This window comes from Chroicocephalus ridibundus, chromosome 10, assembly GCF_963924245.1.
Source record: "Chroicocephalus ridibundus chromosome 10, bChrRid1.1, whole genome shotgun sequence".
Taxonomy (NCBI): domain Eukaryota; kingdom Metazoa; phylum Chordata; class Aves; order Charadriiformes; family Laridae; genus Chroicocephalus; species Chroicocephalus ridibundus.
Window position 1 is genome coordinate 11,236,783 of NC_086293.1, and position 26,048 is coordinate 11,262,830.

Here is a 26,048-nt window from a genome sequence, read left to right on the forward strand (position 1 = left end):
CAAAAGGTGATCCACCGTGGATTTTATTCACATCCATCCCCTCCCAGAACTCAGACACGGCTCGGCCATGGAGCGCTGTGGAGAGAAGCAGCGGGAAGCTCTGCCGAGCTCAGCCATGGCCGTGTTCCCCCGGGAAAGGCGGCACCCGGGGGCTCGAGGGACACGCACGGCCTCGTCCCCGCTCTCCCCGGCGCCCCGGGGACCTCCAGGCGGAGCCGGAGGACCTGTCCCTCCCCGGGGACACGGTGCCGCCGCGGACGCCCTTGCCTCAGCGCGGCGCTGAGGGACAGCCCGGCGCGTCGCCGCCTGTCCCTCCCGCCGGCGCTCCGCGAAGCCTTTGTCGGGGCCCGCAGTATAAAACACCCCCGCCGGCAGCAGGGCCGGACCGGCAAAAAGCCCAGGGAGCTGGCGGGCAGCCCCCTCCCCGCCCGCAGCCCCTAGGCTCCCCGAGAAGCGCCGCCACAGGCCGCCGGGCCGGGTCGAGCCCCGACTCCCGGGCTCGCTCCGGCGGCGGGCCGGGCTCCTCCTCCCGCCTCCTCCTCCCCCCGCCCCGCCGGCTTCCCAGGCTCCTCTCCGGGTAAACAGCGATGGCCGCCGAGGAAGGAGGTGGCGAGCCCCATAACAACATGGGGAACCACCTACAGCTGGTGCCCGGTAATGGCCGCGGCCGGCTGGGGGAGCGGGGGGCAGCCGGTGGGGCTGTGGGCCGAGCCGGGGAGGAGGCGCCGGGCCGGGGCTGGGCGGGCGGGGAGGGGTCGGGATCCCGGTGCGTGGGGCGGCAGGGGGAGCTGTGGGGGCTGCGGGAGGCCGTGTGGGGAGAGGGAGAGGGGAGGCGGAGCGGGGCCGGGGAGGAGAAGGGGAGCTGTGGGGAGCCGGGCGGGGGGGGCGGGAGGCGGTGCAGGCCCCGGCTCATGGCGCTGCAGTCTCCCCACGGCAACCAGCCCCGCTGCTGGCACTGGCCGCCTACAGCCCGGGCTTGCGGCAGCTGGGCTCAGCAGACAGGGCCCACGGAAGGGCAGAGCCATCGCTCGGTCTGTGTCTTAACTGATTATTTTTATTGACTGAGTCCATGACTCTGCAGTGGAAGAAGAGAGAGTGGGTGTTGAGGCATTGGGCAACTGATGAGATGAAACGTGCTGTGAAGTTTCCACCAAAGCAGGCAAATGCAGGCACTCTTCCCTGTAAATGTGGACCTCTGCAAAGCCACAAAAAGTCCGAGGAAAACATTTGTTGTTTTAGAAAGTCTCCGCTCAATTTAAATGCTCTCCAATGCCATCAGTAAGCAGGGGAGCCAGAGGTGCTGTGCACGGGATTTGAGGGCAGTGCTGGATTCCACACGCTCTCCAGGCCGCTGCAGTTTTTCTGCTGGAGTTCGGAGAGCAGCCTGGCTCGTCCATCCACATACAGCAGCGTAATTCCTCACGTCGATACCTATTGCATAATAACGTTTATTTTTTCTGATTTAGCATATAGTACCTCCAAACTGACAGGAGATCATATGGTTCAGGAAGCAGCTCTTGCTAAGCTGAAAAAAAAAAATGTTATTTCAGAATAAGCATGCAAAGGAGAATGTAACAGTAAGTCTTGCCAGTAACCAGTGTCATTTTCTATAAGAGGAAATTCTATGAGCGTTTTATGCCTGTATATTTAGAATAATATAGCCTTAGTATTTCATACCCTGTTCAGGGTTTTTTAAAATGAGAGTCATATTTCCTCATTTCTACACAAAAGTGAAAGTAGATTTGGTAGTGCTAGTGGGCCAGGATGAGCGTCTGGGAATGCCTGACCTGCCACGAAGGAAGTATGAGCTTTGTCATGCAGGGTGCCTTCAGCACTTGCCTTTCCCTTGTTTCTGTGATCTGGAGGTCTTGCCAGTCTTGAAATAAAAAAAAAAAAAAAAAAATCAACAAAAATTATGTATAGTTAAGGGTGTAAAAGATGCAGTTTCTTTTGCCGTCCGTCTCCTGCTCCTGTAGTGTGATTGAGGAGGAGAGTGAAGATGGTGGTGTTTTTTTGACATTCACATGGTGCTGCTGCAGTAAAATGAGTCATCGTTCCTCTCTGCCACCACACAGCAGCCAGTGTGCGTTTTTGGCAAGAACGAGCAAAAGTTTGCAGGGCACAGTTCTTTCTAATCAACTGCTGTTAATTCCTGCTGCGTTCAGAAAACAAGTGAAGCGGCCTCTCTCTAAAAGGCTATTAAAACTGATAATGATTGATGCAATTTGATGAGAGTGCATGCAAACTGGAATATAATTTCTTATGAAGTCAGCTTCCCTCCCCTCCTCTGCACTGCTGCCCCAGAACCAAACAAAAAACTTCCTACTCTTTCCCTCCTTCAAGCTAAGCAAAATGCTGTCTGTTTTGTGTGTCTTAAACATTTTGCAGTCATTTATGATCAGGGATCCTAACTGAATGTAATGGAAGAGGCAATTCATAAAGAAATGGAATATTTTTTACAGTAATTAGGAAGGTGATGTCTTACATCTTTAAGGTCTGTAATTAGGCTAAACACCAAAGAGAGTCTTTAACCTCTTTTTTTGTCATGCTGGATCATTTCTTGTTGAGATAAATACAATATAGGATGGAGCCATAACATCAGCATGTCGTGTCTCCTACAGAGAAGATTCTGTATGCTATGCAATATTTAAAAAAAAAGAAAAAAAGATGAAGCAAAAAGAAGGCCATTGACTGAACATGTTGTAAAGAATACGTTTAACAAATGTGCCTAAAGACTGAAGAGGGAAAGAAAAGGTTCTCCACCCAGCTTATAAAGTCGTCTTCATTGTTCTCTTGTCCTCTCACTCTCAGAAATAGTAAGATCTCAGTGAAAGAGAGTGGTGGTGCTCCCATTTCTAAAGGAAGACTCCTTCCTTCTGGAGCATCTTTCTTTTGTAAGATTTGCCTACAGTACCTTTCAGATAAGATAATCACTCCACCTTTTAAATTTTCAACTCTGGATTATTTCTTAAGAATATACTAATTGCAAAGGCAGGCAACTAGATAGACTGTTGTAAAGATATTTTTCTGCCTATCTCGTAATATAATAGCTTTCAAGATCTAATTGATGCTTTTCAGCACCATTGGGGTTATCCATTACCCAGCAGCTACTGGGTAAGAATCCTGCAGATTGGATTGCAAATATATCTAATGTATCTATTTTAGATAGAGTATGGTGTATAAATGATGTTTTGTGCTAAAAGGAATAGGATCAAGTAATATTGTTACATTGCATTTGTTTGGGGTGATTATGTATAGGCATATATTGTATGGGAATGCACAAAACAGTCAGGGAAACCAGCATTTTAGAGATAGGTATATTTTCTGTTATCTTCAGTATGTTTTTTAAATTTATTTCTAACTGTTTATACAGATAAATGCACTATTTATGTGTTTCCAAAATAAAATATACTGACAATTTAACGGTCCTTTTCCCTGAAAGTAATTTTAGAATTGACATCTGGAACTGAGAAATGGGAAGAAAGTAGTAATTTTTAAATACTGTTTTGTACCTGAAATTCTTGTGCAGGGTCATGTTATTTGCTTCCTTATATAGTTGCATTTGCTGGGTTTGTGCCTGTGCTGGAGTGTGTGTGTTTGGTAGACACACAGGAGAGGCTGACAGCAGTGAAATTGCCTAAAATACCAGCAAGAATCTGTGCATGAATATAGAGCTTCAGATTAGTTTTAACTCGCTTGCTTTGTGTGTCGGAGTTATATTGTTCAGGTTTGTACTACTTCCAGCGCTGTGTTCAGCATCCTACAAGAAATTAAGTTATCTGGCATCCCAGTGTACAAACAGAAGACATTTAGAATTGAGATACGGAAATACTACTGTAGTGAAAATCTGAACTGACAGAATTTGTTTGTTCTTTTCTTCCAAGAAAAGTTGTTCTTTGGCCTTTCAAAAATAAATTACCAGCTTTTGACTCTTTCTATAGAATGGTGATTTTGCTGTAACAGCAAGAAAATTATTTTTCCAAGTTTACAAAAATGAAAGTTGCTTCCCTGTGAAAGGCTGTAGCCTGGGAATATTGAATGCATTTCTGTGATTCTCTGATTTTTCTCAGTATCTTAGTCTTTGGTGATTGTTTTCCACACAATATTCTGTATGTGCTTATTAGCAGAGAGCGAGGAAGAGGATGACAATGAAATGGAAGTTGAAGATCAAGATAGTAAAGAAGCTGAAAAGCCAAACGTCATTAATTTTGATACCAGTTTGCCAACATCACATGTGGTATGTTCTTTATATATTGTCCGTTAAATGTGTCCTGAAGTGATTTTGATTGTTTTTGTGTAACTCTATTGTAATGTTCTTAAGCCAAAAACATAATTTTATTTTATCCTTGTACATCACCAAAACCTCTTATACTACTGTCATTTCCTTACTTGCTGTTTTCAGTATTTAGGTTCTGATATGGAAGAGTTTCATGGAAGAACGGTGCATGATGATGACAGCTGTCAGGTGATTCCAGTGTTGCCCCACGTGATGGTGATGTTGATTCCTGGACAGACGTTACCTCTTCAGCTTTTTCGCCCTCAAGAGGTTAGCATGGTGCGGAATTTAATTCAGAAAGACAGAACGTTTGCTGTTCTTGCATACAGGTAAAATACACGAGTGCGTTTACTGGTGGTATGCAGCATGTATTTTTAGCACAATTTCTTTGGATACTAAATCAAAAGCAGATGGTTCCATCAGTTCTGTGGTGAATAACATAAGTTGCAGTGTTGATCTGCTTTCTTTGTTTGAGCATCGTCTCGATTTCAGTAACTGTTTGAATGAACTGCTCTGTTTTCCTTAAAGAATAAGCCTTGATCTGAACTAAAAATCAGATTTTTGTTTTGAGAACTGTATTGTTGTAAAGGTGTATTTGCTTGTTTTGTGTATAAATTAACAAGCACAGACAAATGTTTCTCAATGAAGTTGAGAGACAAGAGGTGATAGAAATGCAGAATAAATAAAGGTTAATCTGTGCCAAAATAAGCTGGGAATATTCCTCCCTCTTCCTCCGATATACTATGGTTTTAATTATGGGATTAGTTGGGAACAGTTATTTGTAGAAGGTCAGTCTAACAAATTATTGTACTTTCAGTATCTGCATTTCAAATGCAGATGATCCCTGTGTTCCCAGAATTTCACCTCTAGACCCTAAAATAAAACCAAGTCAACTGGCAAAAACCCCCAGCCAAACAAAACATTAGAAGTTGCTTTCAAAATGGAAAAATAATGAGTGCACTTAGTTGAAAGTATTTTACCAAATTTACTCTTTTTGATAAGACTAATCATGCAGAGTCAGTGCAGGTAGACTAAGTCTTGAAATCTGAATGAACAATGCTGTTTCAAGTGTGGGTAACCTTTTTAATTCTGTTACTTTTAGTAACATACGTGAAAGGGAAGCACATTTTGGAACAACAGCAGAAATATATGCCTACAGAGAAGAGCAGGAATATGGAATTGAAACGGTCAAAGTGAAAGCAATAGGAAGACAGAGGTTCAAGGTGCTTGAAATAAGAACCCAGTCAGATGGGTAAGAAAACGATGTATTTGATTTTACATACTGCAAATCTTGATTCACCAAAACATTTACACTTTACCGCAGGTGCATCTGCCCTTTCAGTCGCACAATTGACCAATCAGTATAGATAATAATCAAATGCTTAATCAGTAGCTTCTCTGTTTATTAAGGACTTCTGACGTTTCCTGTTCTAAGACTCATGTTTAGTTAACTTTGCTATAAAAATGTCTAAAGAATGTCTGCCTGTAGTTTGATTCGGTGAGTGTGAGAAAACATCTGTCAGAATTACTTTGTTTATGAAAATTAAGTTGGGAAGAAGGTGATGATTTGTCTGCATTATAAGTTCTAAAGCTTTACTTCAAAATCTCTCACATCCCGGTTTCAAACCAGATGTGAAGTGAGAGGATACAATATCAAGTGTGTGCCTTCTGCTATCTTGTGGAAAGCCTCTCTGATAGCAACCAGATTCCACTCCTTTGAAAAATTGTAACTTTCATTTTCTGAAAGGAGACCTTTCTAGAAGTGGTCTGCATTGGACGTGTTCCACTTCAGAGCTGCAATTGCAGATAAAGTTCTGAACTGCTGCAGGCAAGAGTCTGCACTACAGCTAATAACAGTATGCTTGTCTGTTTTTGTACTTGGAGTGATCTTTAACTGCTGAGCCTCAACAGCATGCAGAAGGTTTCAGCTGCATGATTCAGATATGGAGAGGACAGTAACTGTGCCCGAGGGGTGGTGGTGAGAGAAGCTGCCCATGAAAGGGGAAGACTGGAGTCTGGTAATAATAATGGAGAAACAAGTCACTTCTCTTGTTCATTTTTCTCTTCGTAAAACATAGAAGTACACTGAGGTTTCTAGAAAAATACTTTAATGTGAAAACAGGTTCTTGATTCTTGCTAACTACAAGCAGCCCATCATTTTCAGTTTCTCAAATACTACATCTTGTTTATTTTAAACATTGTCACAGTTGAGTACATCCTTACCTTCGGCAAGTCTTATCTCTCCCTTTCTGGCTGTTGACTGATTCTTCACTCATAGAAAAGTGCTACTTCTGTTACTGGTGAACAATTCTTTTCATGTGCTTGTCAAACACACACAAATCAGCTTTGATAGGAGTATTCTCTTCTGTATTCTGGTCCTCTTCTTTTCCATATTGAAATGTGATACCTGTAATATTTAGAGGCTCCTCTTCTAGCCAGTTTTATCACATTTTATAATTAATACCCTTGTCCGCTTATAAAAGTGACTGAGACCTTTACCGCTTAGTTAAGAGTATGCTGAGTCTTCTGTCGTTTTCAAGTTCTTCTTGACATCATGGTCTGCACCATGCATTGCATCCTGAACTTCTGTCAGTGTCACTGTCCAGAGATACAGGCTCCAGATGTTGATTCTGTGAGCATGTGACAGTTTTTAGCAAAATTGCTAGAGGTTTTTGTAATCTTTTCGGCAAGGCATATAACATCTTACTCCAAATCTGTAAATCTAAAGCTAATCATCTGTATTCTGCTGTTGTTCAGTGTAGTGGTATTTGCCTTAGAAAGAGGCCTAGGAACAGTCTGAGCTCAGCATTTCCGTATGCTTTTACGACCTGCAGCTGAAGAAGTTAAGAATGTGTGTGGTACTTGCTATTTATCACTATCTAACATCTGGTTACAAATAATCCAAATTTTACTGCTTAGAAAAACCATGGCTTGGTCACAAGATGGCAGCACTAGGACAACTACAGTAACAACGGCATTGTTGCTGAGAATTCAGTATCCGGAAGCAGTTAAGATGTACAGTGATTTTGTTGTGCTTTTAAAGCATTTTATTGTGATGATTTTATATCCACTGACTAACAGAGATCACTTTTATATAACAAGTTCACAAGTTTCATTCATACATGTGAATTATGAAATGTATGAAATAAAGGAGGGGAGATTGATTTTTTTTTTCATCATGGCAAGCTCTAGATTTGTTGGAATGACTTAAACTATATAGAGTTACTCTACTTTTCAAATACTGCATGTTTTGTGGGTTTGCGGAGTGATGGGTGAACTTGAACCTCCTGGTATTGTCAGTGCACTTCAGAGACGTGAGCCTGTGTTCTTCAGTTCATCCAGAGGAAATGATCCTCTCTGCAGATTGAGACGCTCTCCAGACTCCTGTGCCAATGTACCAACTCTTTCTATGAGTGATCCTGGCAGTGTGGCAGTTTGCTGCCACTTTTGTCCGTACATCAGGGGGACATAAGAAGGGAATCAGACAGAAGAAGAATTTAATGTTCCATCTGTACACATAAAGCATTTTCATTACAATCATATTCCAATTTTCATGTATTCAAGGCAACTAACAACAGAAACAAGCATTACCAGTCTAAAATACTTTTTGATGAAGAGGGAAAAAATTTGAGCTTCTTAGCAAGAAGGAAATTTCAGTAGTTCTTGGTGTTTCTGATTACTAAATGCTTATGGCAAAACATCATTTTATAATTTATAATAAGTTCAAAGAGTTCAGTGTTGTCCCTGTGAGTAAAATTGGAAATTTTTAATGACATTCATCTTAATATTTCAGGATTTCTGAAGCATAATACTGTGTAAAATGTAAAGCCCTTCCTGCTAGACAGTGTTCTTAGTAGCCACGTAGCTGTTGCTGAACTCTTTGCCGAATAGGCGAGCTGGTTGATGCTAGGATATTAAAAGATGATCAGAGCCTATATCCTATTTCTGCTGATTTTGGACTCTAGCTAAGCACATAAGCTTTTGTGGTTTGAAGATAGCAAACTGCATTTCAGCTAAACTTCCTTTCTGAGGGTTTGATATGTAATAGCTGACTATTAGGTTACGCCAAAAGTAACTTGAGGAGACAAAAAACTAAAAATACAATGCTGAGATGGTAGAATATTCTGCTGTGTTGCCACTGCCAATCTGTCTTTAATTCTGTCCACCACAATCCCAACAGATATCTAGTGCTCTGGAATACAAAGACAGCCCATTGTATCCCATGGAGAAGGTAGTTAACTCTGTGCGTAGGGCGGGCGAACAGCAAAGAAACTTTTGCTGAAAAAGTTAAAGCAGTGATCTTTGTAGAATTCTATATGTCAGTGCAAAAAATATTCAGAAGGCAGCTAATTCTGGTTTTTAAAGGAAAAGTAGTGATTGCTTCTGTCTTCAGTTTAGGTATACCAAAGTCCAGTGCAGTATCTTCAATAAATTTGCCAAGGGGATGAGATTATCTGTGTTGTAGAGTAGTATGTATTTGGTTTGCTACGCTGTATGTTCCCTGAGGTAATTTGATTTACATTGGTACAACTTTAAAAATCAGATTAAATGGATTACTGCTTAAAATCTATAGTACTATGTAGTGATTAATCTATTACACAAGGCTATATTTTATAAGCAGTAAAATCCATTTTTTTTAAACTCGTGTATATCTCATCTTTTTTTTCTTTTATCAGAATCCAGCAGGCTAAAGTACAGATCCTTCCTGAGCGAGTGCTGCCTTCAACGATGTCAGCAGTACAGCTGCAGTCTCTCAGCCGATGCCATATATTTCCTTCTTCGAAACCTACATCGTGGCAGGACCGAGCTATACGTCAATGGTGGCAGAAATATCAAAAGGTTAGAAGCTAGTTGTGTGTGTTTTGTTTTCTTAATTTTTGATGATATTTTTAAAATCAATATAAAATTCCATCTCTTCATCTTTAGAGGACGATGCCCAACTGGGATGCTAGAAGCCAACCTCCTCTTCTAGTCGCATATTGTGTGATTGTTTATCAGCTATCAACTATAGAGAAATACATGATTTGTATTATAAGTTCTCTTTTGTTTTAATTACATCATTATTAGATTAATATTATTACATAGTAATACATGTAACATTACAAATTATTTTTTTACATAACAAAATGCTTTAGAGAGCAAGCCGGTTGGTAAAGCTTGTAGATGAAGAAGTGTTAGTGAGGAAAAAACAGTCACTTTATAAGATTTAATTTGTAGGCAGGTCAAAGAAGCATCTTGACTTTTACTGACATTACTTTGACACTAAAAATACTGGCAATCAGTGTTGATGGTGCCAGTGTTCTTGCTTTGTACTTGTGTTAATGGCTTGGTTTTGAAAGTACAGAGGATTTTGTAACTGTTTCTCTGTAACTGTTTGATACAGCTAGAAGAGGTTTTTAAAGAGCAGAGGTGGTTTAGAGGTGACTCCCAAATTCCAGTGATGAAACAGAAGACCTGTAATGTCTTAGTTTGGAAACAAAATTCTGTTTGCTAATTTTGTTTAAAACCTGCATCAGTTAAAAGACAAACTTCTGTACCTGCAGTTACTTGTTTACAGAAAATGTGGATCTGCTGTTGTAATAAGTATGCAGACTTTACATTTCATTAGAGCTTCCAGAACTTTAACTACTTGACTCTTGGTTTTGGAGGTGGGCAGGAAGAAACCCCAAACAGCAGTAGATGAGAAATAATCATTATCAAGACGTTGGTGTTGGCATTAGGGAATCAGCTTCTACTTTTGCTTCACTGGCACAAATTTTGTCTTCGCTTGTTTACACTGTTTTTGCATCACTGCAGCTGTGACAGTACTTGGAATCAGAGGGGAATTCACACTAAGATTGTAGGGCAGAATTTTCAAGAGTCCTAAGCAGCTGATGCCAGGCCTAAGCTACAAACTTCTGCATTACTCAGGGGAATAATAAGGTGTGATTTGTGCTAGAGACAGCTGTGCTGTTTAAAAGGTGCTAAAAGATGCATTTATACAAGTGAATGTGCACTTTTACCAGTGTACAGCGTTTTCCTTTAGGAGTCTGAAATAAAATGTACTGTCAGAAGGATAATTTTCCTGGGATAAATTATGTTCCCATAATAAGCGCCATGCTAGTGTATCGCACTAGGATAGTTATACCTGCAAAAGCGTTTCAAGTGCAAACCTAGCTTGTTCTCAGGCACAGCGCAGGTGTTTCAAAGACCACCTGTCATTAACAGTGGAGAAATATGCACAGTAAGGTTAGTGGGACAAGAGTTAGCACTGAGGTCAGTAGGAGAGGATGTGGTGAAACAGGGCAACCTGAGACTTTTGAAAAAAATTAAAATTGTGGCTTGCTTATTTATTTATTATTTAACCCACCGTTTTGGTTGGTGGCATATAAAAGAAAAGATACTCTTAAGTCTTCTGTATCAGTAGAGATCTTTGCAACTACCTCCGGAAATTAATATAGAATCTTAGCAATGGCTCACTGTCAGATGCAGTTAAGATTTGGCTTTGGTTTTTTTCTTTAGTGGTTTTGAACTCTGTACCCAAAAAAAAAAACCCCAAATAAACCAAGCAAAAATCCCCAACCATGAATAACAAAGAGCTATTGATTCTCAGAGGTATTGAACAAGTTTGTCTATGACTTAAGAAGCCCAGAAACACTTCGGGGGGGGGGCAGAAATCCCTTTCCAAGCTATCATCTGATAGATAGCTGAAACATAGTGCACGTGCTGTAAGAAGAACATGTTTTGTGGACTGAGGTGCAGTTCCAGGGTAGGGGCATTGTCCTGTTGACCTCCATCGCTCTGTTGATGTCAGTGACTATTTCCAATGTGACAGGCTGTACCTCAGAAAATAGAAGTTGCATTTTAAGAATGGTTTCTGCTTCAGACAAGAGCTGACCCCTGTGTCAGCTGTTACTGAAAGTATACTTGCTAATTAAAACAGTAGCTTGAGTTTTGGTGTTCCTGAATTCTTTTTTCTAAGTACCATTTATTTGCTGTGGATTTTAGTCTCCATTGCCTGATTTTTCTCATTTGTAAAATAAGGATAGTTGCCCTCAAAGGGACAACTAAAATTTAATTTATAAGTATTTGAGTACAGCAGTACAATTTGAGATGCTCTTTTGGAAACCAATGTGGTTATGTAGTATACTGCTTTTTAGATTTTTATTAGCCTAAACCTGTAAATGTGAGTGTTCTGAAGTCATTGTGGGGAACTGGTTAACTAAGCAAATAACCTTACACTGCTGGAAATTTGGTGGTTAAGGAATGCAGTTATAATCTAGGGTTTCTTGTCTGCAGGATATGCACAAGCTATACACAAGCTGAAGATTTTTTTAATTGTTTGCTATGGTTGCTGAAGTATCAACAATTGGTGAAGACTAAGGAACAGATGCACTACCTAATAGTACTTAATTTTTTTGAACTGTCTAACTTTCAGATAGATGGTCTTTTGAAAGGCATATTTTCTTATTACTAAACAGTGGAAATACTTTTAATGCTGAGACAGGTTTTCTGAGAAAATCCATACATTTTCTGTCTTGTACAGAAGTCTTTTATTAGCTCTCAATGTATTTGAGAAGTGGTTTGGAATCTTCACATTGAAGTACTGGTAATTTGTTGTATCTTTAAATAATCAGATCTTTCTCCTCTGTTTTATTTGTTTGAACAAGAACTGTCCCTAAACTGTTCTGCTAATGAATAAATATTTGTGGTTTTGGTTTTAGAGGAAGTTCCACTGTGCAAGTTTGACATCTTGGCCTCCCTGGCTCTACTCTCTATATGATGCTGTAAGTTCACCCTGTATATTACCAAATCATCTACAATTAGTTCTGTATGGTTTAATATCTTATTATCAGATAAAGTAAAAGCTTTAATTTTGATGGCTCATAAGTTACTTTTTAAATTGTATAGTTTTCAGTTTACTGTGAAAAGAGGAGGAAGGTCTTCCCCCTCTGTGTAGTTGTTCCCTCATGCCAGAGCATGTCTGGGGTGGATAACAGAGATTCTGGTTCCTGCTGTGTTGTCTCAGAGCAAAAACTTGATCCTCTGTCCCACATGCTCCAGGTGAGTGTCCTAACCACCAGGGTGCTGGATAGCCTTGGAGTTGGTTTACTCTTTCAAAAGTACATATTTCTTTATATACGTATGTATACCAGTACATAAAAGAACTGGTGTAAGAGAGGCAGAAATAGGGAGGAGGCTAGCCTTCATCTCGTTTGTACAGGTCTAGACTTTGAACGGTTGTCTCCTTATCTCAAGTGAAAGTTATAACCACCGTGGGCCATTGGTTCATTTTGGCCCGTTTCCCATCCTATTTTGCTCTTAGTTTAAAATATGTAGATACAAAATGAGTCTGTAATTATTGTAAGTCTTAAAAGCTAATGTCCACTTAGGGAAAATAGCTTACTCTACATTTTGCTTCCTTTTTTTTTTTCCTAAGAAAACAGAAATACCTATGTATTTAAATTAGGCTTTTCTTCTAACAAAAGGAAACCTTGATGGAAAGAGTCAAGAGGCAGCTACATGAATGGGATGAAAATCTTAAAGATGAATCTCTTCCAACAAACCCAATAGGTATGATGTTGTTGAGCTTATGAACTCAAATTTGGGTTTTGGGTGTTTTATTAAGTTCCTAAGAAAACAAGGCTTAGATAATTACTTTTTATTGGTAGTCCATCCCTCAGTTCGTTTCCAATAAATTTGATGGTTAACTGACAAAAGGATGATAGAGCTTTTAAAGACATGAACATCCTCCAACTGTGCCAAAACATGTTCACTAAAAGAAGTAGAACCATGTTGTGCTCCATGGCGGGAGGAATGTGATACGTTTCATCAGAAAACAAGAACCAAAAGCATACTAGATTTTTAAAATTACTGTTACGTGAGTCTAAGCGTTAGTATGCATAATCTCTTTGTTCTTACTTGTTACCTCTTATCCAACATGAGGGAAAATAGCACTAGTAACTGAATCACAAAGACATTGGGATCATGCCTGAGGAGGCACTGGGGTTATGGCCCAGTGAACAAGTCTCTTCTCTCTGCAGGTCTCTAGTATCTAATAAGACGGAAATTTCAGTTGAAGCCTTTCTAAGGGGAAAAATGTTCTTTCCAATGTACACTCTCATATGCCTAATAAGGGGGAAATTCAAACTGCAGTTTTCAATTAAAGTCAGTTAAGCAGCAGGGCTGGGCTCAATAGTTTTGATCTACATGGAACTCTAATTCCAATTTGCCCACAGTAGCGGTTGAAAGTACTTCCCGTCTGCTTTGCTCGGAGTGCTGCTTGAAGGACCGTATATAGAAAGCATATGAAATAATCCAAAAACAAGCAAAAAAATCCAGTATTTTTTTGACATTTCTTTTCTTGTGATCCACAGCACACTGGTATTTTGCTGACTTTAATTTTCAGCTTTTGAATTCTTTTTCAGGCTGTGAGGAATGGGATGATTTCCATCTTAGCAAGATTTTTGTTAGCTAAATTAAAGAATGACTTTACTAAGGTCCACTACCTCTTGTGTTTGTGCCTTTCAATTGATGTTGCTGCTGGAGAATTTACTATTATATTAAAACTAAAAAAACAAACAAACAAACAAAAAAAAAAACCCAAAAAACAACCAAACAAAAAACACCAAAAAAACCCCAAATTCTGTCTTCTTGACTGAATATTTTTGGGTCTAATTTTGATCTGCATTTAAATGTGGAAGAAAACCTCCAAAACCTCCAGAACGGGGTGTATACAGAGTATGTCTTTTTCCTTCTCACAATAAAGAATACTTTCTTAGTACTAACATGAGTAATATAACTTGGTTGTCATTTATGAAGAAGGTGTATGTTTAGGATTTTTTCTTTAATTTTTCCTTCCCTCAAAAAAGCATGTCTTTCTTTTTGCAATAAACAAAGAGGAGGTGCAAGCATAAGATAACCACCAGTAATTCACTGACAACATGGAAATCTGTATTAGACAATTTTCTCCAGGGGTCTGTTCTGGTTTTAGAATACATTACCTTACCAGCATTGTTCAGTCTCCATCACTAGTGGTCTTTAAGTGTGGATTAGACAAATATCTTAGACGAGATTTTACGTGTGCATGATCTAGCCTTAGGGCAGAAGGATGTACTGAGATGACCTCTAAAAGTCTATTAAAAACCTAAGTTTTAGCACTCTTATCTGTAACTGAGTGGAAGTAGCAGGTTTTAATTCTCTCTAAAATTCTAACAAGCCTGGTATTTTCTTATTTCTAGATTTTTCTTACAGAGTTGCTGCTTGCCTGCCAATTGACGATGCATTACGTATACAGTTGCTTAAAATAGGTAGTGCTGTTCAGCGACTCCGGTGTGAATTAGATATTATGAACAAAGTGAGTATTTTTTCTTTACTTGTCATTAAATTGTTCTCATAAAAAAAAGTAGGACTGACTGTTACAATCTATAACAAAAATGTATGAAATTTCCAAATAATACTTCTAGAGAGTGAATTTGGATGGTCTTTTATTTCTTCTTTCCCCTTTAAAAGTTTGCTCAAGAAAGAAAATGCTCTCTCTCAATACTAGACTTTATGTTTGGCAGCAAGGGAGAAACATGTAATAGCATTTGCTTTTGTAAGAAATTGTATTTCAACACCTCACAGCACTGTTTTAGCCAAGAGATGGTGCTAGAAGTCCAACATTGCTTATAACCATCTTATGAATATCATAACCCCATATTGACAGTATAATACACTGCAATCACGTAGTATTGTGCCATGCAAACTTGTGGATTTTATAACAAAAGATAATTCTTTGTAGTATTGAGTATAAATCTTAAGTATTGGGCTGAAAAGCTTTTTGGAAAAGACACATATTGACTTGTTAGACAATACCTTTTTAAAAAGTTAAAAAAATCGTCTTCCCTTCCGTTCTTGCCATTGCCATGGCCATGGCATGGCCACTTAATGTAGGACATTAAAGTTTTGTGTTACATAAAACATTTCTTTATAATAATGCATACAACCTCCTGTTGAATCTAACTTGTTTAGGAACAGCATTTGCAACGGCATCTCCAGCAGCAGTTCAGATTGCTGTTCTCTTTCCAAAGAGAAAATGCTGAAAAGGGCCATTGGTATAAGTTTGAACTGTAAACTTGTTTCCATGTTTGATAGTGGTAGCTGGAATATTTACTATTCCATTCCTGAATGGAGAGACAAATGAATATTTTGTTAATACATTCACATCACAAAGAATAGCTATATACATCCTGATTGCCCCTCACCTTGCTGGGGGTACCAACGTACTGTCTCAAACATCAGTATAACATAACCCCAGTCACCGTTGTGTTTGTCTACTGGATACACAGCAGTGGAATTTTTGCCTGTTTGCCTAAACAGTACTGTCTGTTTCCGGGGAAAAGAGAACCAGAAAATACTGTACCTCTTCCCAAAGTTCATGCACCAAAAATCTAAAAGAGAATATACAGAGAAAAGGAGACAGAAAACATTTTTTTCCAAATTCTGAGAGAAAAATGGACAGGAATTTTGTGTGAGGCTCTGTAATCGGATTTAACTTCTTTTGTCTGTCCTGAGTCAGAAACTCTGAAACTATTCTGATATTCAGGTACCACTAAGAACTGTTCATGTTCAGTACATTGTATGTTTTCTATAAATCCCAAAGAGACAAGAGGACTTAAGTTAACCTCATAAAATACAAGGTACAGTTGATTTTTAGCCTACACCAAAAAGGTGTTTTCTTGATCAACATGTGACATTTTATTCTCTAAATGTGTGTAACTGTTCTATATCAATGTGAGAATGGTAAGTGCATTACAGTTTTTTACAATTTCTAGTGAACTTTATTTTGGTCAAATCCGCTCTTTTCAAGGCAGGGTTCTTCAATGAGAAGGGGAGCTCTGGCACATAGCATATGTTTTGGTTTGCTTGAGAAGGTCGGACTTAACATGTTTCATTGTTCAGAATGTAATTTACAGTAATATGACTGATCATAAGACCTGATCCACTTTGTTTTGTCCCTGATATCAGTGAATTGTATTGTATTTTCAATAGCTTTTCCTGTTATTAAGGACAGTTTACTGTTTCTGTGCTTATTTTTAAAGCAATGTATGTCACTCATAGGTATAACACTTCAGTGAATTCTGCTTGAGTGTTCTGAGAGTGCTAATTGTAGTAATTAGATAGGTTTGGAAATGGAAGGATGGAATTAAGTAGCTGTCTAAATTGGATTCTGAGAGGGATATACAAGCATTAGATTAAAATCTGTGAGTAAGCATGATTTAAAAGAGTGAGCAATAGTAGGCGTTAAAGGTCTCTGGTAGGAGAGAAAGGCTGAGTGAGCTTTAAGAATGGGAGAGACCTGTTGTATGATAAATAGTATGTGTATAGGAGAGCAATTTTCCTCCCTCAGTCTCCAAGATCAGTAGACAGTGCGTTTAAGATGTGGGCAGAACCGCTGTCACCTGCAAGACAGGAGCTGGAGGAAGTTGAAATGCAGCAACAAACCCAGAGCATCTGAGTAGAGGTTTTAAAACGACATAGGCTCACACAGGGACTGCCCAAGTGAAGATCCGAGGCGCAGGATTTTGTTCCAGAATATAGTGGATCATTTTTGTGGGGTAATTTCATATGCATTACCCTTAAAAGGAGGTAGAAGTAACACACCTGAAAATTAGCGGTTGTGTTCCACCAAGCTGATTTAAATGCTTATTTTCTGGGCAATGTCAGTGATGAATTGCTTCATTCTACTTTCTAGAAATTGTAGAAGATAGATTAATTCGTTATAATCTTTAAGAGAATGATCAATACGCCTTACATATTTTTTGTGAGGAAATTAAACCCTTTGATCTACAGTACTCTCAAATTTTAGAAAGACTTAATAATTGCATTTGTACTCATCTACCTTTTCTGTGTTGTATTTTAGAAGAGCAAAGGTTTTTTTTCTAAATTAGCTTTTAGAGACCTTAGGGGGTTGACTCTCTTATTGTCTTTGTGTAGTCAGATCCTCTTTTGTGTATGGATTTTTGGGGGGGAGGAGGAGAAAAAAGTATATAAAAAATTTTTTTTCTTTTAGATAACAATTACTGTTTACCATAAATAAGTAAAATGCATAGAAAAAAATTATCCTTTGATAGAAAGAGAAAACATAAGTGACCGCTGCCCAAATAAACCAAAATATTGGTACAAAATCTGTTCTGAGGAGAGACATTTTCATTATTTACCACTGTGCTGACAAACGTCTGGAAATGAATGAAATTATGCTCTTTGTGTTTCTTTTCAAGTGTACATCTCTTTGTTGTAAGCAATGCCAAGATACAGAAATAACTACCAAGAATGAAATATTCAGGTGAGTTTGTTGCTCTTAAACTTTGGGAGGTTCTTGATTAGAAACATCGGTGCAGCAAAACAGATTAAGCTATGTTGTGTCTTATAACTACTGTGTTTTCCACAGCTCTAATAAAATGTAAGTAAATATTTATAGGGAATTTTCTTTAGAAACCAAAGCAGGTTACTTTTTTAAGCTTTTTTTAATAAAAAGTTAGTAAATCTGAACATCACCATGTGTGTTGTAACAGAATTTAGTGTGAAAGGCCATGTTATGCCGCCTAGTCCAGCGCCTTGCCCCTGAAGAAAGACTCACTCTGCGGTGAGTTTTGAAATATAAATTTGTTACGTAGAAAGTTTTGTCCTATTATTTCTGAATAAAGTTCATGACATCCCAAATTTCATTTCTCAGCACTTCATCCCGACTTCTGTGTGTCAACAAGCTTCAACAGCAGATTCAAATGCACTATTTGGGAGGTATAGATAGGCTCCCAGGATGTCGTCGTGCAAGGAAATTGCCTATTTGTGTCTTTAAGCATTGTGATACCTTTTTTATTTTAAGAATATAGGGTTTAATCCTAAGAACTGCACTAGGCAGTATGTTCCCATTATGTATTTGACCTATACAGTATGCAATGTTCAACAATAAGACTATACATTTTCCAAATAATTGCTGCTTCTGGCCCTCTTGTCACCATTTTAATCTTGAATGACTAATATCTGTCCATCACCTATGATAATGGGAAGGTTCAAATATGTCTTGGTTTAACAAAGCCAGACTCCCCACAGTTTTCCTTTATCACTGTGATAAGAACCTGATGTGGCAATTAAAAGCCATTTCTTATCTTCTAATCAGATAGTGCATTCCAGAAATGATGATTCCTGCTGTGTCGCCGTGATATATTTTAATAGAAGAATGATGAGAAGTTAGTGTAATAAATTAACATTTTTGCTTACTTTTAAAGTTAGATTTAAAAGTAGCAATATAGGTGTTACTTGGGTTTATTGGAAGCTGCTATTCAAAAGCAGCAAGTAAAATAAATTCTGTCAGGTACCCTTTTTTGTACTGAGCTGTAAGTCTGTGAGGGAAAGATTAATAACTGTCTTAAATGAGGTGGTTTCCATAGCACCCTGCCAGCCGTGCTCTCAGTCACTTGTCCCCTTTAACAAACAGCTGGGCAAGGTTCATCTGACCATAGGAATGTTTTAATCCTTGCTCCTGATAATAGCTTTTTAAATACCTTTTCTGAAGTAGGGACTTCCTAAGTAGGTAACAGGAATAATTTATGTCAGTGAAGAATGCGTCAGATTTATAACACTGGACACTTACATTTCTACAATTCTAAGTTAATTTGACCAATTATATTTTACATTAGTATCTATTTTCTTTCCATTTTTAGTAACATAATTAAAGGTACTCCTCCCCCCTCCCGCCCCCCCCCACCCCCCAAGAGCCTAAAGTGATTGTTTTGCTCTGGAAAATAGTTTTAAGGATGGTTGGGAGTTTTTCCTCTGCTTGAATTTGGCAGCCTTTGTTTTTTGTTTCTTCTTTGAACTCTGACAAAATTATTAATTTTGTGTTGTAGTTTATCCTTATGTGGACCCATGGCAGCATACGTGAATCCGCATGGGTACATCCATGAAACCCTTACTGTATATAAAGCCTGCAACTTGAATCTCAATGGACGGCCATCAACAGAGCACAGCTGGTTTCCTGGGTAATAAGTTAAAAGAAATTTTATTAGTAAATGACTCAAAATTTCATTGTAAATGTATTCCTGTGATGCTGGAATAGTCAATATATAATTTTTGAAACATATGTCATCATTTCACTCATATGAAAAACAGGAAAGGAAATTTAGACTTTTCCAAAATACAGAATAAAATAAAAAATTCAGATAGAATGTTTTCAGAATTCATCTTTTTTTAAAAAAATGTGCAAGTCCTAATTTTTTAAAATATAGTCTAGCAACTGAGAGCTAAAAACAGGCTACTGATTGTCTGGGACTTTCGCTTCCTTTGTCTATAGTTTTGTAAAAGCTGCAACTGAAATCATAATTGTTGTTTCCACGCAGCTTTCTTTGATCATAAAGTAAATAAAATGTAAATGAAAATCAGAATATATGAATGCAGTTATTCTACTGAAATACTTTTTTTTAGTTCAAAAACTGAATAAATGTTATATGAATTTAATAATTACTAAGATTTATATTAATCTGATTACCTTTGGGTTTGGTTTTTTTGGTTGGTTGTTTTTTTTTTTTAAATTAGTCTGGCTCTCTGAAACAGTAGCAGAATTAACTGTCAAGCTGTCGAAGTTTGCCTAATAATGACAGGTATTTCATCAAATTGTCATCCCTCTCTGGTAGCTTAAGTTTAATTTGTGGGGCTAGATGATGTTTTTTTTCCAGATTATCACATAGCACTGAGTAATGACTTGGAGGGTGTATGGCATATCTGTCACAAGGCACGTGCGCTTTAAGACTCCCTGAAGAAAACTTGTGCCTCATAATATGTAGAGTTAATTTTTCTCATCCTTACATGTTTTCTCAGCTCTTTTCTTCTATGAGGGTTTTGAAATAGTCATGTTCAGTCTTTTAAAACTGTTAAAGAAAAACTCTGCTGCTCTGGAAAGTGCAGTTCCCTGTTAATGTAGGAGCAGTGCAAAAATCATTTTTATTTCCATTAAGTAACTTAGAGAACCATTTTCTGACTCTTCTTTAAGGCACACAGCATTGTTGAAGTGTTGTGCTAATAAAACGCTGAGTTGCTTTCTCTATTTGAAGGCTGATTTGATTTGATTTGATTTGATTTTTAAGATCTGCAGAGTTTTTAGGTGGGAGCTGCGCATGTTGGTTCCCAAAGATTTTTTTGAGAATCTAGCTTGAGACTAGTATTACCTTCTGACCTGATGAGCTAGCTGTGTTCCAGTATGTTTAAAATATCTTTTCCTTACATGTTAGCGTCAACCTTTTGGTTTGTTTTTGGTAGGTATGCCTGGACTGTAGCCCAGTGCAGAATCTGTGGGAACCATATGGGATGGAAGTTCACAGCTACCAAAAAGGATATGTCGCCTCAGAAATTCTGGGGATTGACGCGGTCTGCTCTCCTGCCTCGGATTCCAGAAGCAGAGGACGACTCAGGCCATGATAGATCACCGTTACTCTGCCTGTAATCTCTAGTACCCTGCTTTGGAGATGAACAGACGGTCGTCTGTCTCTTAAGTGCATCTGCTCAGTTCTGCTTCTGATGCTCACGTAAACTTCAAAAACCCCAAGAACCCACACACAAAAACCAACCAAACAAGCCGGCTCGCTCCATTTGGGTTTGGTGCGCATCCATATTACTGTTGTTTCAGACACGCTGAGAACTGCAGGTTGAATCTTTAAATGTCAACTGAGGAGAGGAGGTGGCGTGAGACACCGAGAAATCGATCTGAGCCATCTGGGCAGGCTTGAGACTGAACTTTCTCCTTCCTTGTATAATTTCAGAAAATGTTTACTGCTAACAACTTGCAGTGAGAGAAGGTAGGGGGAAACAAATCGCAAATAAACAGAGTATAATTTATGCAATGTATGTATGATGGTAGATACCAGTTACTTGCTGGGGAGTATCTTCCATAATATATTTCAAAGTGGTTTTGCTGAGAATCCCTGTTTCTAACTACGCGGAGTACTTCACACTTTATGCTCGTGCTGTTTCTCAGATATTTGCTGAATAACCATTGAAGAGAGTACAAGGTGAAGTCTCTCTCCTGGCCGATACTGTGTTGGTAATGGCAGTGGCAGAGTTGTAACCGGCAGATCAAGAGCATCCTGCTACCTGCAGCCACAACAACTGCATTACAGGATGCCCTTTGAAAGGAACCCATGTGAAGTATTTGGTCCTTACAAGTTGTCTCATCTATTTGATCTATGTGACTTTTGAAGTCTTAAATTTTAAACTATTTATACAAAATTTACAACTCAGTCCCAGAACATAAACTATGTTGTCATTTGCTGTTGAATGTGCTTATATTTACTTTTCAATATTATCTCTGTGAAGATTAGTTTACCAGCATACATGTCCAGGGTTGTGTGAAGTACTTTCTCAAATACGTAACTATGGCCGTTTTTCAGTAGTACTTATTTTGACAAGGGGGAGGCAGCACCTCTTTAGTTTTTTTTCTTTTACACTTTCATATCATAAAGTAAAATTTCACATTATCACCCTTACCTTGCAAAGAGCGAAAGTTCCTAAATAAAACAGAAATAAGAGGCAGTGTTTTTTTTTTTTTTTTTGTCTGAAGTGCTGTCTATGCTACAGAACTCGGCTGCCAAAATGGGGCAGCTTTTGCCACTGATTTATTGGGGTTTTTTCCCCTCAGAACGCACCTTGGTGATGGAAACTGAAGATTTCTCCAGTATGTGTACTTTCTTTTGAAGCTTTATCATTCACTCTTTATTTCTTCACGGTAAAGCTTTGAGAACTTGTATTGTTAAATATAATGACACAAACCTAGTTACGATTTAGGGCATGGGTGGCTCCGTGCTCACGCCCCATCACGCCCCAGGCCGAGCAGCCGTTGCATGGAGAGGTGAGTTCAGGGAGAGGCCAGGGCAGAGCCTCTGCCAGGAGCTGATCTCAATGGGAGTGTGGTACCTGCTACCGCGCAGCCGAAACGTACCCTGGTGTGAGAAGACGCTGAGCGGCTGTCCGGGTAGTTTATTGTGCTAGTTATGTAGAAACTAATGATTGTGTAACTCAGGTTTAGTTCTGTGAAGCCTTCTACCTCTGTGCTTCTGTGATAACTTTTGTTCTCTCCATAGGCGTCTTTAATACCGCATTTAATTTCCTGTGCAGTGCTCTGACTTGCCAGTGAACTGTGAAAAGCAATACTTGGTTGAATATCATTCTGAACAAATAGAGGGTGAATGATGGCTCATTTTCTTCAAGAAAACATTCTGTGTTTTGATTATGTTTCTGTAAGAAGCTTTCAAAAGGCTGAAATGATAAGCACTAGTGTGAGAGTGAGACTGTGAAACCTCTGTACGTGGCTAACCACTGAAACTGTACTTGGTTTTCCCCTCCCGCCCTGCACATACACACACGTGTGTACACACAAACACACACACACGCCTCTTAGCTGTAGACATGGTTTATTTTTTCCCTCCAAGCTATCTAGTATCTCTTGTTGCCATTACCCTCAGCAGGGCTTGTGGGTGGCAAGAAGTTTGAGGGGGCTTTAAAAGGCCCTTCTGCTGCCATTCTATGTAACATCCACTGAGGGAAGGGTGAGTGAGGATTTCCAAATGATTGTTTTCTCAGCTATCGCTGAACTTCATAAGCTCGTTGGGTTTTTGGCCAGATCTTTTGGATTGCTTCAACTAAAAATGGCATTATGTTGGCAACGTTTGAATACAAAATAGGCATATTTTTGGTATTGTGTATGTATAGTCAAATGTAAACTAATATAATCGAGTGAGATAAGTCAGGAGTAAATTTAGCGCTAATTTAATTTTATTGTTGATGATGCCGTTCCATCTGCTTAACCTTCTGTGTAATGTTTGCCGTTTCAAAATCCGTGACACTTTCCAGGTTGAAAACAAGTGTGATTGGGGTTGCTGCGAATAAGCTGAGTCCTCCCAGCGCAGCTGGCCCTTACGGTGCTACGTGTGTGAGAGTGCTCACAGCGTCCAGCGCGGGACTGACGGCGGGACTGGGGAGTCGTGGGTGGTTCTAGACAGTGGTTAACATTTTCTATGCTGCTTTTCTCCTTCTTGGAGAGAAAACTATACTAGATTGGAATTGGGGAAGATTATTACTGACAAATACAGACATAATATGCTTTTGAGAACTAAGTACAAAGGAAATCACATGTTATGGTAATTTCCTATACATTTACTACATTCATTGGTTGGCATGTAGCTTCATGCGTTAATTAATGTGATTGATTGACTTGCTGGCTGCTGCCAAAAGGGATCATTTTTCTCTTCTCCCCCACCGTAATCTCCATCCTTTTCACGGAGCTGTAGGAATTCGGCAGCCGTGGGGGTTGGTGTCCTGGCTGCGCAGCCACATCCCCATCGGGGCTGCCAGCGGGAGGAGGGACAAACAGCGGTGTGTAGGGACAGAAGAGGGACTGCCCTGCGCGGCAGCAGGTCTCGGCTGGGCTGGAGGACGTGCAGCACAAAACCGCTCATTTTTCAAGCCGTCGTTGCAATAGCGTAAAGACATCATACAATCGGAGCCTGTAATATCGCAAGTTTTCGTCTATTTTTGTTTAGTTTTGATGAATAGGTAGAATCACATAGGACACTTGCACACTTGGTCTAAAACATGTTCCAAATAGTCGACTGCTTGTTTTTTAATAATGCTATTTTTGTATGTGCTGCAGTTCATTCTGTTCCTGTCATTGGTTTTTCACCTTTGTTTAATTGCTTTGTAAAAGCTGCAGAAAGGGTAGCACGTTCTCCGCTTCAACTCTTCCTCTGTCTGTCTTTTGAGACAACTTTTCAGAAAAAAATCTTGTTGCTTGCAAACATTTGCAAAGAATAAAATTCAATTTGTTTCAAAACTGGTCTCTTTTTTTTTTTTTTTTCTGATGGTTGGGATGGGAAGAAAGAAAATGCTTGGGTTTACACCACGTTTTAAAGTGGTTAGCTTCAAAATGTAATGTGGGACCTGAAAGAGTTCCAGCTTCAAAGAACGTGCAGACTCAACTGGGCAAAGGATGGTGAAAGTAAGAAATAACATGGAGAGAGCGGAGGTTGTCATTCCAATTAATAATCGAAACAGTAAGTCTTTCATCAGTGGCAACCACGGGAAGCGGAGACGCTGGTGGAAAGAACTTTAAGCTGCATAGATGTCTGCTGAAGCCTTGGCTTCCCCCAAGCCTCTAACTTCAATTATACAGCGTCCCAAGTTCTGTACCAAGGACAGTTTAACCGGGAAAGACGGGAAGTGGAGCACTGGAGGTTCTATCCATGGAGCTGATGGTTCTTGCAGGGCTGTCCTGCTGTGGTTCAACCAGCAGCACCAGGAATCCGTCCCAGGAATCTGCTTTATTCATCAGTTTTATTAGGAGAACATTCTCTGGACTGTGCTATCAAAGAATCACCAAGACAGTTTTAGCTTAACTCACAGTGCCAAAATCTAATTTGCTGTTGGAAAGCGTAAATTCAGTGTATCAAATGGGCTCGGTTCTGCTTTGGGGCTCAAAACACAACTTAGTTTCTCCTATATGACTGGTTTCAAAGTGTCCCTCTTACTGGTTTGTAGCCGAGACCGTGTTGTCTATTCTGCCTTTTGGAAGGTAGTCACAGTGTGTCCGAGAGCAGTGTCACATGTTATGGATGATGGTGCCCAATGTTATGGAAGAATTAGTTACGGGATGGTGGTAACTAACTCCTGTCTGTCCCCAGCACGGAGTTACACAGCCCAGCGCGGGACTCCACTGCAGGCTCTCAAGCAGTTCTCGGTTGACTTGCTTGAACACTTTAATTTTTGAGTAAACTCCCTGTCTCTCTCGGTTTTCCAATGTTTTCAAAGCAGACACACACAGGTGGCCTGGCGGGCGCTTTGGCCTGTCTTTGTGCCAGAGGAAACCCGGCAGGGAGCCCCGGGGACCCGCAGATGCTGGTTTTCCATGCAGACGGCGCTGCTGGTGCAGGATTTGTCCTAGCGCAGAATTTTTTGCTCTCACGGAAGCCCTGCAGCTGGCCATGGGCTTTGCCCATTTTTTTTCTCCCTATTTACAACCTTTTCCTCCCTATTTTAAGAGCTTAGCGTGTTTTATGCCTTCTTTAATCTGAGTTCTCGCCTAGGGAATGTAAATATGACTTTTAGAGTACTTAGAGGACAAACTGTGTCATCTGTGTGTGGGTATCGTGGGCCCCATCCCCATACAGACACTGTTTGTGTTCGATGCTCTGTACACATTTTTCCCCACCCACAAACACCCCCAGCTCCTCGTGTGGAGGAGCAGAAGGGTGGTGTTGCCATCAAAAACATTACTCGCGCCCTAATCCCTCGAGAGGCCCCTTGAATCATTTCCGTCTGTACCATAAGGGAAGTAAAATAAGGATAATAATCCTGCCTTTACGTTCAGCCAGATGAATTCCCCTGGAGAGCGCCGCTTTACTGTGCACAACTCATAAATGTTTGGGAAGTCAAGACTCGTTCCCATATGTGCTGGCCATGTCCCTGGACATGACCCTGCTCTGCTGTCCCTGCACTTTGGGACCGTGGTGCCGTGCCCGGCCAGCCCCCAACACATGTGTGCCGGGTGACAGGGACGGGGCTACGGGACACCCCCAGGGCAGCAGACAGTCCTTCCACGGGAGCGGGGACGCTGCGGCAAAGAAAAGCGGGACTATGTTGTGGCTTGCAGCTGTCCATCGGGTGGCAGGAGGGGGGTTTTTTTCTGCCTTTTTCCAGGTGCTGGTCATTCGTCTCTCCCAGAGCAGCCCGGCTGGGTGCCGCACAATTCATGGCGTCAACAAGAGCA

At 39.9% G+C, this 26,048-nt stretch overlaps 1 protein-coding gene across 2 annotated transcripts; it reads left to right on the forward strand.

Moving 5' to 3' along the window:
- The first annotated feature begins 304 nt into the window (after positions 1 to 304).
- On the forward strand, positions 305 to 24,105 carry CRBN (cereblon). Of its 2 annotated transcripts, none has more exons than XM_063347986.1 (11): positions 305 to 654; positions 4,128 to 4,237; positions 4,403 to 4,605; positions 5,379 to 5,528; positions 8,953 to 9,115; positions 11,980 to 12,042; positions 12,745 to 12,829; positions 14,497 to 14,612; positions 17,518 to 17,582; positions 19,147 to 19,278; positions 20,552 to 24,105. In XM_063347986.1, exons 1-11 carry the CDS (start codon positions 588 to 590, stop codon positions 20,733 to 20,735), a joined length of 1,338 nt encoding a protein of 445 aa, XP_063204056.1. In that variant the 5' UTR covers positions 305 to 587; the 3' UTR covers positions 20,736 to 24,105. The 2 variants fall into 2 exon arrangements, with proteins under 2 accessions (XP_063204056.1, XP_063204055.1); XM_063347985.1 differs by having other exon boundaries at positions 309 to 654; positions 4,125 to 4,237; positions 20,552 to 24,104.
- The last annotated feature ends 1,943 nt before the right edge of the window (positions 24,106 to 26,048 follow it).